General features: G+C 45.3%; 2 protein-coding genes across 2 annotated transcripts in view; one reads left to right on the plus strand and one right to left on the minus strand.

Annotated features, from left to right (window-relative positions):
• Positions 1-10,093, minus strand: part of cfap92 (cilia and flagella associated protein 92 (putative)) — a 69,982-nt gene extending 59,889 nt beyond the window's left edge. The window contains exons 1-3 of the mRNA XM_065022084.1: positions 9,781-10,093; positions 4,786-4,997; positions 282-436 (exon numbers count right to left, since the gene is read on the minus strand). Of these exons, the coding sequence (XP_064878156.1) occupies positions 282-436; positions 4,786-4,997; positions 9,781-10,093 (680 nt within the window). The remainder of the gene's footprint in view (positions 1-281; positions 437-4,785; positions 4,998-9,780) is intronic.
• A 1,543-nt stretch (positions 10,094-11,636) lies between these two features.
• Positions 11,637-13,276, plus strand: efcc1 (EF-hand and coiled-coil domain containing 1). The gene is made up of 2 exons (XM_029645194.2): positions 11,637-12,416; positions 12,659-13,276. The coding sequence occupies exons 1-2, from the start codon at positions 11,718-11,720 to the stop codon at positions 13,274-13,276; spliced, it is 1,317 nt and encodes a 438-aa protein (XP_029501054.2). The 5' UTR covers positions 11,637-11,717.
• Positions 13,277-14,385: the final 1,109 nt, after the last annotated feature.

Here is a 14,385-nt window from a genome sequence, read left to right on the forward strand (position 1 = left end):
TGTGAGTGGCACAATGCCTGGCCTTGTCTGTAATATGTGGCACAATGCCTGGCCTTGTCTGTAATATGTGGTACAATACCTGGCCTTAGTCTGTAATCTGTGTGAGTGGCACACTACCTGGCTTTAGTCTGTAATCTGTGTGAGTGGCACAATGCCTGGCCTTGTCTGTAATATGTGGTACAATACCTGGCCTTAGTCTGTGTGAGTGGTACAATACCTGGTCTTGTCTGTAATATGTGCTACAATTCCTTAGTCTGTAATCTGTGTGAGTGGTACAATACCTGGCTTTAGCAGAGACCCTGTCCTTGGTGTCCCAGATTTTGAAGGTGATTTTATGAGACACCAGTTTAATGAGCAGCTCTCTGGTGACTCTAACCTTTACAGACTGAGACCAGCCTAACCACACCTGGTCCCCTTCAAGCCACGGCTTCAACACCTGGGGAGATACATACACACACCACATGGTCCGTTATACACCTGTTGGACATAATGTGCCTGGTCAGTTTGAGGACTCTACATTGAGTACCATTATATTCAACGAGAGAAAAGGAGGGTGTGTCATTGTGTTGAGATTGAGTGGGTTTACATGCCCATGCCATGCCATGCCTGTCTTTCTGTCTGTCTGCTTTAGCTCAGAAGGCTAACACAATCATGGCATTACCTTGGTCTGTTTGTCTGTCTGCTTTAGCTTTAGCTCAGAAGGCTAACACAATCATGGCATTACCTTGGTATGTTTGTCTGTCTGCTTTAGCTTTAGCTCAGAAGGCTAACACAATCATGGCATTACCTTGGTCTGTTTGTCTGTCTGCTTTAGCTTTAGCTCAGAAGGCTAACACAATCATGACATTACCTTGGTCTGTTTGTCTGTCTGCTTTAGCTTTAGCTCAGAAGGCTAACACAATCATGGCATTACCTTGGTCTGTTTGTCTGTCTGCTTTAGCTTTAGCTCAGAAGGCTAACACAATCATGGCATTACCTTGGTCTGTTTGTCTGTCTGCTTTAGCTTTAGCTCAGAAGGCTAACACAATCATGGCATTACCTTGGTCTGTTTGTCTGTCTGCTTTAGCTTTAGCTCAGAAGGCTAACACAATCATGGCATTACCTTGGTCTGTTTGTCTGTCTGCTTTAGCTTTAGCTCAGAAGGCTAACACAATCATGGCATTACCTTGGTCTGTTTGTCTGTCTGCTTTAGCTTTAGCTCAGAAGGCAAACACAATCATGGCATTACCTTGGTCTGTTTGTCTGTCTGCCTTGGCTTTACTCAGAAAATCAAATCACATGCACTGAATACAATAGGTTTAGACCTTACAGTGAAATGCTTACTTACAAGCCCTTAACCAACAATGCTTTAAGATGTTTTAAGAAAAAAATAAGTGTTATACTAAAAATTACAAGTAAGAAATAATTAGACAGAAGCAGTAAAATAACAATAGCGAGGCTATATATAGAGGGTACCGGTAGTGTCATGGCTAACACAATCATGGCATTACCTTGGTCTGTCCGTCCGTCCGTCTAACTTCGCTTTAGCTCAGCAGGCTAACACAATCACGGCATTATCTTGGTCTCTCTCACACACACACTAACTTCCTCTCATTCTACATGTAGATTTTAGCTGTCTGTCTTTCTGTCTGTCTGGCTTAAAACCCGTCTGTCTGTCTATACCGGTCTGTCTGGCTTAATACCCGTCTGTCTGTCTATACCGGTCTGTCTGGCTTAATACCCGTCTGTCTGTCTATACCGGTCTGTCTGTCTATATACCCGTCTGTCTGGCTTAATACCCGTCTGTCTGGCTTAATACCCGTCTGTCTGTCTATACCTGTCTGTCTGGCTTAATACCCGTCTGTCTGTCTATACCTGTCTGTCTGTCTATACCGGTCTGTCAGTCTGGGTTAATACCTGTCTTTGACTATACCTGTCTGTCTGTCTGTCTATACCGGTCTGTCTGGCTTAATACCCGTCTGTCTGTCTATACCTGTCTGTCTGGATTAATACCTGTCTATCTATACCTGTCAGTCTGGGTAAATACCTTTCTATCTGTCTATACCGGTCTGTCTGTGTTCATACATGTCTGTCTGTCTGTCTGTCTATAACTGTCTGTCTGGGGTAATAACTGTCTGTCTGTCTGTCAGAGTGGAGAAAGTAGCAACACAAAGCACCTTAACACAGACAGACAGTCAGACATGTATTACCCCAGACAGACAGGTGTAGACAGACAGGTATAGATAGACAGGTATAAACCCAGACAGACAGGTATAGATAGACAGGTATTAACCCAGACTGACAGGTATAGATAGACAGGTATTAACCCAGAATGATAGGTATTAATCCAGACTGACAGGTATAGATAGTCAGGTATAAACCCAGACTGACAGGTATATATAGACAGGTATTAACCCAGAATGATAGGTATTAATCCAGACTGACAGGTATAGATAGACAGGTATAAACCCAGACTGACAGGTATTAACCCAGACTGACAGGTATAGATAGACAGGTATTACCCCAGACTGACAGGTATAGATAGACAGGTATTACCTCAGACTGGCAGGTGTATATAGACAGGTATTAACCCAGCCTGACAGGTATAGATAGACAGGTATTAACCCAGACTGACAGGTATAGATAGACAGGTATTAACCCAGACTGACAGCTATTAACCCAGACTGACAGGTATAGATAGACAGGTATTAACCCAGAATGATAGGTATTAATCCAGACTGATAGGTATTACCCCAGACTGACAGGTATAGATAGACAGGTATTACCCCAGACTGACAGGTATAGATAGACAGGTATTAATCCAGACTGACAGCTATTAACCCAGACTGACAGGTATAGATAGACAGGTATTAATCCAGACTGACAGCTATTAACCCAGACTGACAGGTATAGATAGACAGGTATTAACCCAGACTGACAGGTATTAACCCAGACTGACAGGTATAGATAGACAGGTATTAATCCAGACTGACAGCTATTAACCCAGACTGACAGGTATAGATAGACAGGTATTAACCCAGACTGACAGGTATAGATAGACAGGTATTAACCCAGACTGACAGGTATAGATAGACAGGTATTAATCCAGACTGACAGGTATAGATAGACAGGTATTAACCCAGAATGATAGGTATTAATCCAGACTGACAGGTATAGATAGACAGGTATTAACCCAGAATGATAGGTATTAATCCAGACTGACAGGTATAGATAGACAGGTATTACCCCAGACTGACAGGTATAGATAGACAGGTATTAACCCAGACTGACAGGTATAGATAGACAGGTATTAACCCAGACTGACAGGTATTAACCCAGACTGACAGGTATAGATAGACAGGTATTAATCCAGACTGACAGCTATTAACCCAGACTGACAGGTATAGATAGACGGGTATTAACCCAGACTGACAGGTATAGATAGACAGGTATTAACCCAGACTGACAGGTATAGATAGACGGGTATTAACCCAGACTGACAGGTATAGATAGACAGGTATTAATCCAGACTGACAGGTATTACCTCAGACTGACAGGTATTAACCCAGACTGACAGGTATAGATAGACAGGTATTAACCCAGACTGACAGGTATAGATAGACAGGTATTAACCCAGACTGACAGGTATTAACCCAGACTGACAGGTATTAACCCAGACTGACAGCTATTAACCCAGACTGACAGGTATAGATAGACAGGTATTAACCCAGACTGACAGCTATTAACCCAGACTGACAGGTATAGATAGACAGGTATTAACCCAGAATGATAGGTATTAATCCAGACTGATAGGTATTACCCCAGACTGACAGGTATAGATAGACAGGTATTACCCCAGACTGACAGGTATAGATAGACAGGTATTACCCCAGACTGACAGGTATAGATAGACAGGTATTAATCCAGACTGACAGCTATTAACCCAGACTGACAGGTATAGATAGACAGGTATTAATCCAGACTGACAGCTATTAACCCAGACTGACTGGTATAGATAGACAGGTATTAACCCAGACTGACAGGTATTAACCCAGACTGACAGCTATTAACCCAGACTGACAGGTATAGATAGACAGGTATTAACCCAGACTGACAGGTATTAACCCAGACTGACAGGTATATATACTTATGTATACATACTACCTCAATAAGCCTGACTAACCGGTGTCTGTATATAGCCTCACTACTGCTACTCTCCGTTTATCATATATGTATAGACACTTTAACCATATCTACATGTACATACTACCTCAATAAGCCTGACTAACCGGTGTCTGTATATAGCCTTGCTACTCTCTGTTCATCATACAGTATATGCATAGTCACTTTAACCATATCTACATGTACATACTACCTCAATCAGCCTGACTAACAGGTGTCTGTATATAGCCTCGCTACTCTATGGCCTCGCTACTGTATATAGCCTCACTACTCTTTTTTTCAAACACACACACACCTTTTTTTCGCACCATTGGTTAGAGCCTGTAAGCATTTCACTGTATTCGGCGCGCGTGACAAATAAACTTTGATTTGATAGACAGGTATTAACCATTAACTGTCAATCTAAACCAACTCAGCTCAGCATGGCTTCCTCTGTTACATTCGTACAAAATCTATGCATGTAAAACACACACACACACACACACACACACACACACACACACACACACACACACACACACACACACTGAACTACTCAAGTGCATAGCACTGTGATAAGGCCTTCCCAGAGTTCATAATAAAGACTTGTCTCAGTTCAGCAGGCTAACACACTGATGGCATTACCTTGGTCTCATTCTCCATGTAGATCTTAGCAGCAAGGCCGAACATCACCACATCTACTTTAACAGGGTCACCAGGCAGCATGTTGTACTCTATACGGTAGTATGTCTGGGCCTTAGGGGCCTCCACCACTCCACCAGACAGAACACGTTTGGGCTTCTTCTTGGCCTTCTCCACTAAGACCATAGCCTCACCTACAGGACAGGGTTCTTCACCTAGGGGACAAAAGGGGAAATAATTATATTACAACACACCAATATACATTTTTATGGGATAGAGGACAGATAGAGGACAGAGGGGTGATGTACCTCTATGGGATAGAGGACAGAGGGGTGATGTATCTCTATGGGATAGAGGACAGATAGAGGACAGAGGGGTGATGTATCTCTATGGGATAGAGGACAGAGGGGTGATGTATCTCTATGGGATAGAGGACAGATAGAGGACAGAGGGGTGATGTATCTCTATGGGATAGAGGACAGAGGGGTGATGTATCTCTATGGGATAGAGGACAGATAGAGGACAGAGGGGTGATGTATCTCTATGGGATAGAGGACAGAGGGGTGATGTATCTCTATGGGATAGAGGACTGAGAGCAGACAGAGGGGTGATGTATCTGTATGGGATAGAGGACATATAGAGGACAGAGGGGTGATGTATCTGTATGGGATAGAGGACAGAGGGGTGATGTATCTCTATGGGATAGAGGACAGAGGGATGATGTATCTCTATGGGATAGAGGACAGATAGAGGACAGAGGGGTGATGTATCTCTATGGGATAGAGGACAGAGGGGTGATGTATCTCTATGGGATAGAGGACAGAGGGGTGATGTATCTGTATGGGATAGAGGACAGAGGGGTGATGTATCTCTATGGGATAGAGGACAGAGAGCGGACAGAGGGGTGATGTATCTCTATGGGATAGAGGACAGAGGGGTGATGTATCTGTATGGGATAGAGGACAGATAGAGGACAGAGGGGTGATGTATCTCTATGGGATAGAGGACAGAGGGGTGATGTATCTCTATGGGATAGAGGACAGAGGGGTGATGTATCTCTATGGGATAGAGGACAGAGGGGTGATGTATCTCTATGGGATAGAGGACTGAGAGCAGACAGAGGGGTGATGTATCTGTATGGGATAGAGGACATATAGAGGACAGAGGGGTGATGTATCTCTATGGGATAGAGGACAGAGGGGTGATGTATCTCTATGGGATAGAGGACAGAGGGGTGATGTATCTGTATGGGATAGAGGACAGATAGAGGACAGAGGGGTGATGTATCTCTATGGGATAGAGGACAGAGGGAGGGGGTGATGTATCTCTATGGGATAGAGAACAGAGGGGTGATGTATCTCTATGGGATAGGAGGGGTGATGTATCTCTATGGGATAGAGGACAGAGGGATGATGTATCTCTATGGGATAGAGGACAGATAGAGGACAGAGGGGTGATGTATCTCTATGGGATAGAGGACAGAGGGGTGATGTATCTCTATGGGATAGAGGACAGAGGGGTGATGTATCTCTATGGGATAGAGGACAGAGGGGTGATGTATCTGTATGGGATAGAGGACAGAGGGGACAGAGGGGTGATGTATCTCTATGGGATAGAGGACAGATAGAGGACAGAGGGGTGATGTATCTCTATGGGATAGAGGACAGAGGGGTGATGTATCTCTATGGGATAGAGGACAGAGGGGATGATCTATATCTATGGGATAGAGGACAGAGGGGTGATGTATCTCTATGGGATAGAGGACAGAAAGGGGACAGAGGGGTGATGTATCTCTATGGGATAGAGGACAGATAGAGGACAGAGGGGTGATGTATCTCTATGGGATAGAGGACAGATAGGGGACAGAGGGGTGATGTATCTCTATGGGATAGAGGACAGAAAGGGGACAGAGGGGTGATGTATCTCTATGGGATAGAGGACAGAAAGGGGACAGAGGGGTGATGTATCTCTATGGGATAGAGGACAGATAGAGGACAGAGGGGTGATGTATCTCTATGGGATAGAGGACAGAAAGGGGACAGAGGGGTGATGTATCTGTATGGGATAGAGGACAGAGGGGTGATGTGTCTCCGTGGTATAGGGGACAGAGGGGTGATGTATCTGTATGGGATAGAGGACAGAGAGGGGTAGTTTATTTCTATGGTATAGGGGACAGATAGGGGTAATGTAGCTCTATGGTATAGGGGACATATAGGGGTAATGTAGCTCTATGGTATAGGGGACATATAGGGGTAATGTAGCTCTATGGTATAGGGGACAGATAGGGGTAATGTAGCTCCATGGTATAGGGGACCGATAGGGGTAATGTAGCTCCATGATATAGGGGACCGATAGGGGTAATGTAGCTCCATGATATAGGGGACAGATGGGGGACAGATAGGGGTGATATACATATAGGGGTAATGTAGCTCTATGATATAGGGGACAGATAGGGGTGATATACATATAGGGGTAATGTAGCTCTATGATATAGGGGACAGATAGGGGTGATATACATATGGGGTAATGTAGCTCTATGATATAGGGGACAGATAGGGGTGATATACATATAGGGGTAATGTAGCTCTATGATATAGGGGACAGATAGGGGTGATATACATATGGGGTAATGTAGCTCTATGGTATAGAGGACAGAGAGGATAATGTAGCTCTATGGTATAGAGGACAGAGAGGGTGATGCAGCTCTATGATATAGGGGACAGAGGGGTGATGTATCTGTATGGGATAGAGGACAGATAGAGGACAGAGGGGTGATGTATCTCTATGGGATAGAGGACAGATAGAGGACAGAGGGGTGGTGTATCTGTATGGGATAGAGGACAGATGGGTGATGTATCTCTATGGGATAGAGGACAGATAGAGGACAGAGGGGTGATGTATCTCTATGGGATAGAGGACAGATGGGTGATGTATCTCTATGGGATAGAGGACAGAGGGGTGATGTATCTCTATGGGATAGAGGACAGAGGGGTGATGTGTCTCTATGGGATAGAGGACAGAGGGGTGATGTATCTGTATGGGATAGAGGACAGATAGAGGACAGAGGGGTGATGTATCTCTATGGGATAGAGGACAGATAGAGGACAGAGGGGTGATGTATCTCTATGGGATAGAGGACAGAGGGGTGATGTATCTCTATGGGATAGAGGACAGACGGGAGATGTATCTCTATGGGATAGAGGACAGAGGGGAGATGTATCTGTATGGGATAGAGGACAGATAGAGGACAGAGGGGTGATGTATCTCTATGGGATAGAGGACAGATAGAGGACAGAGGGGTGATGTATCTGTATGGGTAGAGGACAGAGGGGTGATGTATCTCTATGGGATAGAGGACAGATAGAGGACAGAGGGGTGTTGTATCTCTATGGGATAGAGGACAGATAGAGGACAGAGGGGTGATGTATCTCTATGGGATAGAGGACAGAGGGGTGATGTATCTCTATGGGATAGAGGACAGAGGGGTGTTGTATCTCTATGGGATAGAGGACAGAGGGGTGATGTATCTCTATGGGATAGAGGACAGAGGGGTGATGTATCTCTATGGGATAGAGGACAGAGGGGTGATGTATCTGTATGGGTAGAGGACAGAGGGGTGATGTATCTCTATGGGATAGAGGACAGAGGGGTGTTGTATCTCTATGGGATAGAGGACAGAGAGGTGATGTATCTCTATGGGATAGAGGACAGAGGGGTGATGTAGCTCTATGGTATAGGGGACAGATAGGGGTAATGTAGCTCTATGGTATAGAGGACAGATAGGGGTAATGTAGCTCTATGGTATAGAGGACAGATAGGGGTAATGTAGCTCTATGGTATAGGGGACAGATAGGGGTAATGTAGCTCTATGGTATAGGGGACAGATAGGGGTAATTTAGCTCCATGATATATGGGACAGATAGGGTAATGTAGCTCCATGATATAGGGGACAGATAGGGTAATGTAGCTCCATGATATAGGGGACAGATAGGGGTAGTTTAGCTCCATGGTGTAGGGGACCGATAGGGGTAATGTAGCTCTATGGTATAGAGGACAGAGAGGGTGATGCAGCTCTATGATATAGGGGACAGATAGGGGTAATGTAGCTCTATGGTATAGGGGACAGATAGGGGTAATGTAGCTCTATGGTATAGAGGACAGAAAGGGTGATGCAGCTCTATGATATAGGGGACAGATAGGGTGATGCAGCTCTATGATATAGGGGACAGATAGTGTGATGCAGCTCTATGATATAGGGGACAGATATGGGACAGATAGGGGTGATATACATACAGAGGTGATGCAGCTCTATGGTATAGAGGACAGATAGGGTGATTTAGGTCAATGGTATAGGGGACAGATAGGGGTGATATACATATGGGGTAATGAATCTCTATGGTATAGAGGACAGATATGGTGATGCAGCTCTATGATATAGAGGACAGATAGGGGACAGATAGGGGTGATATACATATAGTGGTGATGTAGCTCGATGGTATAGAGGACAGATATGGTGATGCAGCTCTATGATATAGGGGACAGATGGGGGACAGATAGGGGTGATATACATATAGGGGTAATGTAGCTCTATGATATAGAGGACAGAGAGGGGACCGATAGGGGTGATATACATATAGGGGTAATGTATCTCTATGGTATAGAGGACAGAGAGGGTAATGTGCTCTATGGTATAGAGGACATATAGGGGACAAATAGGGGTGATATACATATAGGGGTAATGTAGCTCTATGATATAGGGGACAGTTAGGGGTGATGTCAAGGACTCTTGTGTGTATGCTATAGTTTTAGTAACTATAAACAAGAAACATTAATTTTCTTCTCTGTTTTCTATAAAATTAATGTTTGTGATTTCAAATGCTGCGCAATTCTGCTGTTTGCCAATGTGTTTGTGGGTGCTACTGTATTTTGTGTTTTCATTTCTATTCATAATCTGCTTGCCTGTTGTAATATGTATAGTCCCAACATGTGGTAGTGTACCTTTAGGAATGGCTATAACAATGCTGACAGTCCATTTGACGACATGGGAGCCATCTTTGCTGTTTGTACTGGTCAGGTCATCGGGTATGTCTTTGCTGTCTGTCGTAACGATGACATCCACAGGTGAGCTGGACTCCGAATATGACCTGTCCTGGTCTCTATGTTCTTGTCCCCCTGGGAACATGTCCTCCCTGTCCCTGTCTCTCCCACACCCTTCTGTCTCTGTGTCCTCCCCTAAATCAGAGTCTGGTGGAGAGGGACAGGGTAGAGAGCTCTTGGAGTCTGGTTCCTCACACAGCGATCTGGACTCCATGGTTCAGTCACAGCTTTTTCTGATTAATAGACAATGTAACGTTACTGACTCAATAACAGACCTGCCAAGGGAACAAACATTGTTATTTCTAACTTCGTCAAAAAATAAATATAAATAAATATAATAAATTACGTTGCAGCCAAACAAAGTAAATGTTCATTATTTTATTCTTAAAATAACAAATGTCATGCTCTACACTCCTAACAACAATGAGTAAATGCTACGCATACAACAATACAAGATACAGCTCTACATTATTATGTAACTTTTAAAATCATAATGCACAAGCCTACCGTTTTACTGTCCTGCTTGCCTGTGTGGGTTGGTGATCCTACCGATCCTTCAGGCACATCATTTTCACATCATCTGAGTAAAATTACATGTCAACTTTTCTGTGAATCACCTTCCTACTTACCGCTACACGAAATAGTCCTTAGCTCTTTGGTAGACTGGAAGTGCAGTTCGGCAGCTATTTCAGTTTGTGTCCCTTAAATCTTTTACCAATATCATCACTGATACATGATATATAGCCTAGTTATTTTCATAATTACGTAGAATCACGGTTTCATCTTTGACGGAATAACATCAAATGCGGTAGGATGTCACATGAACTGTTTACGTCACCTTAGCAACCAGTGTTGCGACAACAACTTGGTAACGTTACAATCGCCAGTGTCACAAGTTGTTTGTAACAATGTTGCGGTGAGTGAAAGTTACATTGTGACATCATAATATATCATAATAATTGGATATTATTTATCGCAATGGCCAATCCGGAACGAACTGAAACTTTGAAAGCCCGATTAGATTAGAAGAATCAAGCATTGCTATTATCCTGATAATTATGAACTAGATAAAAGATTGTTTTAGCATCAGAATAGTCTACAAACAATGTTTTTACAAAAAATACAAACAACCCACACAATATTTTAGTAATTTAAGACTGTCATTATTTTCAGCAATTACTTTTTTCAACCTGTTAGAAACTATTATAACAAAATCTTTAAATCATTCAATATTTTGTTTCGTGCATGAATACCACCTAGGCTTTTCAAACCATTACCCCCCTCACGGACTCAATTACAGAACAATGAAGCCGTATTGATATCTGTTGGTCGACCAGACCAGTCCCAACTTCCAATCAACTGGTCTAACTCAATAGAACAGCAGTTGATTGGTTTAAACCCTATTGTTTCAAATAAGCTACATGTCAGGACCGTTATTATCAGGTCGCAATATGATATTGCACATTGTATTGTATTCTATCCCATTATTTTATTTCATTTTTCTTTCTATTCTATAAAATATGATGTGTTCTACTCTTACTGTAGTATAGTGTAATGTAGGCTAGCCTGCGTTAGAAAGATGTGAACGTGATAAGCATACATTTTCTTTCTCTACTTTCGAGGAAACCATTTCAAATGTAGCCCCAGTTTATATGTGTTGAGGGGCTGAGCCAAAACTCGCTTCAAAGAAACGCCCTGCGCCCACAGAGAGCTCCTCTGCAGAAATACACTTTTATTCAGTCACGGAAAAGAGAACATGGACACAGGATGCTACAACATGATCACTGATACACAACTTGTTTTCTTCTCATCAATGGATTTGTACTGATTTGAAAAGAATGGATAAAATATTGGTTAAAGATAGTTGTGATCTGTACGGCCGACCCGCCCGCAGGACACAATGGATAGCGAGTACCCTGGCTTACCACTACGGACTGGATCGGGGAGTAGAGAACGAAATTATAGTTCTGGCGACCGGACTGGACCAGTATCTGCAGGAGATCTTCCACCACATGGACTGTACAGGAGATGGGAAGATATCCATGGAGGACTTTAATATTCTGTGTGAGATCTTGGGGTTGAACAAAGACTCTGAGTCGGAGGAGTGTGTGGGGGTCCTGGATAATCTGCCCAGTGAGTTTACCTTCAGGCAGTTCCACGCTAAACTCTGCGGATACTTCAGCACCAAGGCTGGGTCCCAGTATGAGAACGGGAGGTTACTGGTCGGGAAAGACAGCGAGCATATAGAGACTCAGATCCGCCTGAGGATCCCTCTGAGGCGGCGAAAGAAGATGCTATCTCTGGGGACCGGTGGGAGAGAGAGCCGGGGATCGTCACCGAACTCAGATAGACATTTGCCGGGCTGTCGGCAGCTGCGCGCCTCCTGCACCCGGGAGTGTTACGAGGAGATTGTGGCTCTGGAGGAAGCAGAGGAAAGGATAACTAAACTACAGGATGAGAATGCCAGTCTGAGGGAGCTGGTGGAGGATATGAGGGCGGCTCTACAGAGCAGTGATGCCCGCTCCCTGGCACTACAGGTAAGGGTATCCAGATGGGCATCAGTGGTATTGTTATTATTATGTGTTGATGGGAGGCTTTGAGTCTGTAACAAAACATAGCCCTGTAAAGCATCATGAAGTTTTAGAATAGAGACACTGACACTTTCAAATTAATATGTTTATGGGAAAGTTGGCATTGGAAAAGCTATGTGTTAGCAGGCTATTATCCCCCCATCACTGAACTGGCCATAGCCTACTGTTGTCTGTCTGTCCCCTCCCAGGTAGGACTGTTGAAGAGCCACTCCAAACACGAATCAGAGGGCGGCTGCTTCATCGCTCATCACAAACTATCTGTCCGGACGACCCACAGCAGCAACAACTGCCATGGGAACACCAAGACCCACAACCTCAGCCACATCAAGACGACCCACAGCAGCAATCCCAGCAGCCAGCATGACCCCAGCCAGTACTCTAGCCTGAAGACCAGTAGCCAGTACACTAGCCTGCAGAGCCTCGTCCATGAGATTGACCCGATCCACAGCTCTCCGAATGGGCAGGTGGAGGAGGCCATTCTGTTTAATAAAAAGCTGGAACAAGAGCTGAGGTCGTCGTGGGAGGCAGTGTCGGAGTTAGAGGGGTGTAACAGGGCACTGCAGGTGGAGCAGGGGGACATGAGGAGGAAGGTGGAGGATGCCCGTCAGGCGCTGGTCAGTGGAATGGGGAAGGTCAAAGAGCTGGAGGCTAAAGCCAGCAGAGTACCAGTCCTACAGAGACACATCCAGCAGCTGGAGGCTAAAGCCAGCAGAGTACCAGTCCTACAGAGACACATCCAGCAGCTGGAGCAGAAGATGCTCTACTACAGGTTAACACGACTGTACCTTCAGGAAAAAAAGCTTTAGTTACTCTACATGTTATTCCTCTACTATAGGTCCAGTTCTACCTAGGTGCATGAGTCTGGTGTAGTGGTGGTGGAGTGACCACTATAGGAGTCTGGGGTAGAGGTGGTGGAGTGACCACTATAGGAGTCTGGTGTAGTGGTGGTGGAGTGACCACTATAGGAGTCTGGTGTAGTGGTGGCGGGGTGGCCTCTATAGGAGTCTGGTGTAGTGGTGGTGGGGTGGCTTCTATAGGAGTCTGGTGTAGAGGTGGTGGGGTGGCTTCTATAGGAGTCTGGTGTAGAGGTGGTGGGGTGTCCTCTATAGGAGTCTGGTGTAGAGGTGGTGGGGTGGCCTATATAGGAGTCTGGTGTAGTGGTGGTGGAGTGACCACTATAGGAGTCTGGTGTAGTGGTGGTGGAGTGACCACTATAGGAGTCTGGGGTAGAGGTGGTGGGGTGGCTTCTATAGGAGTCTGGTGTAGTGGTAGCGGTGGGGTGGCCTCTATAGGAGTCTGGTGTAGTGGTAGCGGTGGGGTGGCCTCTATAGGAGTCTGGTGTAGTGGTGGTGGGGTGGCCCCTATAGGAGTCTGGGGTAGAGGTGGTGGGGTGGCCTCTATAGGAGTCTGGTGGTGGTAGTGGTGGTGAGGTGGCCTCTATAGGAGTCTGGTGTAGTGGTGGTGGGGTGGCCACTATAGGAGTCTGGTGTAGTGGTGGTGGGGTGGCCTCTGGGGTAGGAGTCTGGTGTAGTGGTGGTGGGGTGGCCTCTATAGGAGTCTGGTGTAGTGGTGGTGGGGTGGCCTCTATAGGAGTCTGGTGTAGTGGTGGTGGGGTGGCCTCTATAGGAGTCTGGTGTAGTGGTGGTGGGGTGGCCTCTATAGGAGTCTGGTGTAGTGGTGGTGGGGTGGCCTCTATAGGAGTCTGGTGTAGTGGTGGTGGGGTGGCCTCTATAGGAGTCTGGTGTAGTGGTGGTGGGTTGGCCTCTATAGGAGCCTGGTGTAGTGGTGGTGGTGGGGTGGCCTCTATAGGAGTCTGGTGTAGTGGTGGTGGGGTGGCCTCTATAGGAGTCTGGTGTAGTGGTGGTGGGGTGGCCTCTATAGGAGTCTGGTGTAGTGGTGGTGGGGTGGCCTCTAT

Source organism: Oncorhynchus nerka, linkage group LG2, assembly GCF_034236695.1.
Source record: "Oncorhynchus nerka isolate Pitt River linkage group LG2, Oner_Uvic_2.0, whole genome shotgun sequence".
Taxonomy (NCBI): domain Eukaryota; kingdom Metazoa; phylum Chordata; class Actinopteri; order Salmoniformes; family Salmonidae; genus Oncorhynchus; species Oncorhynchus nerka.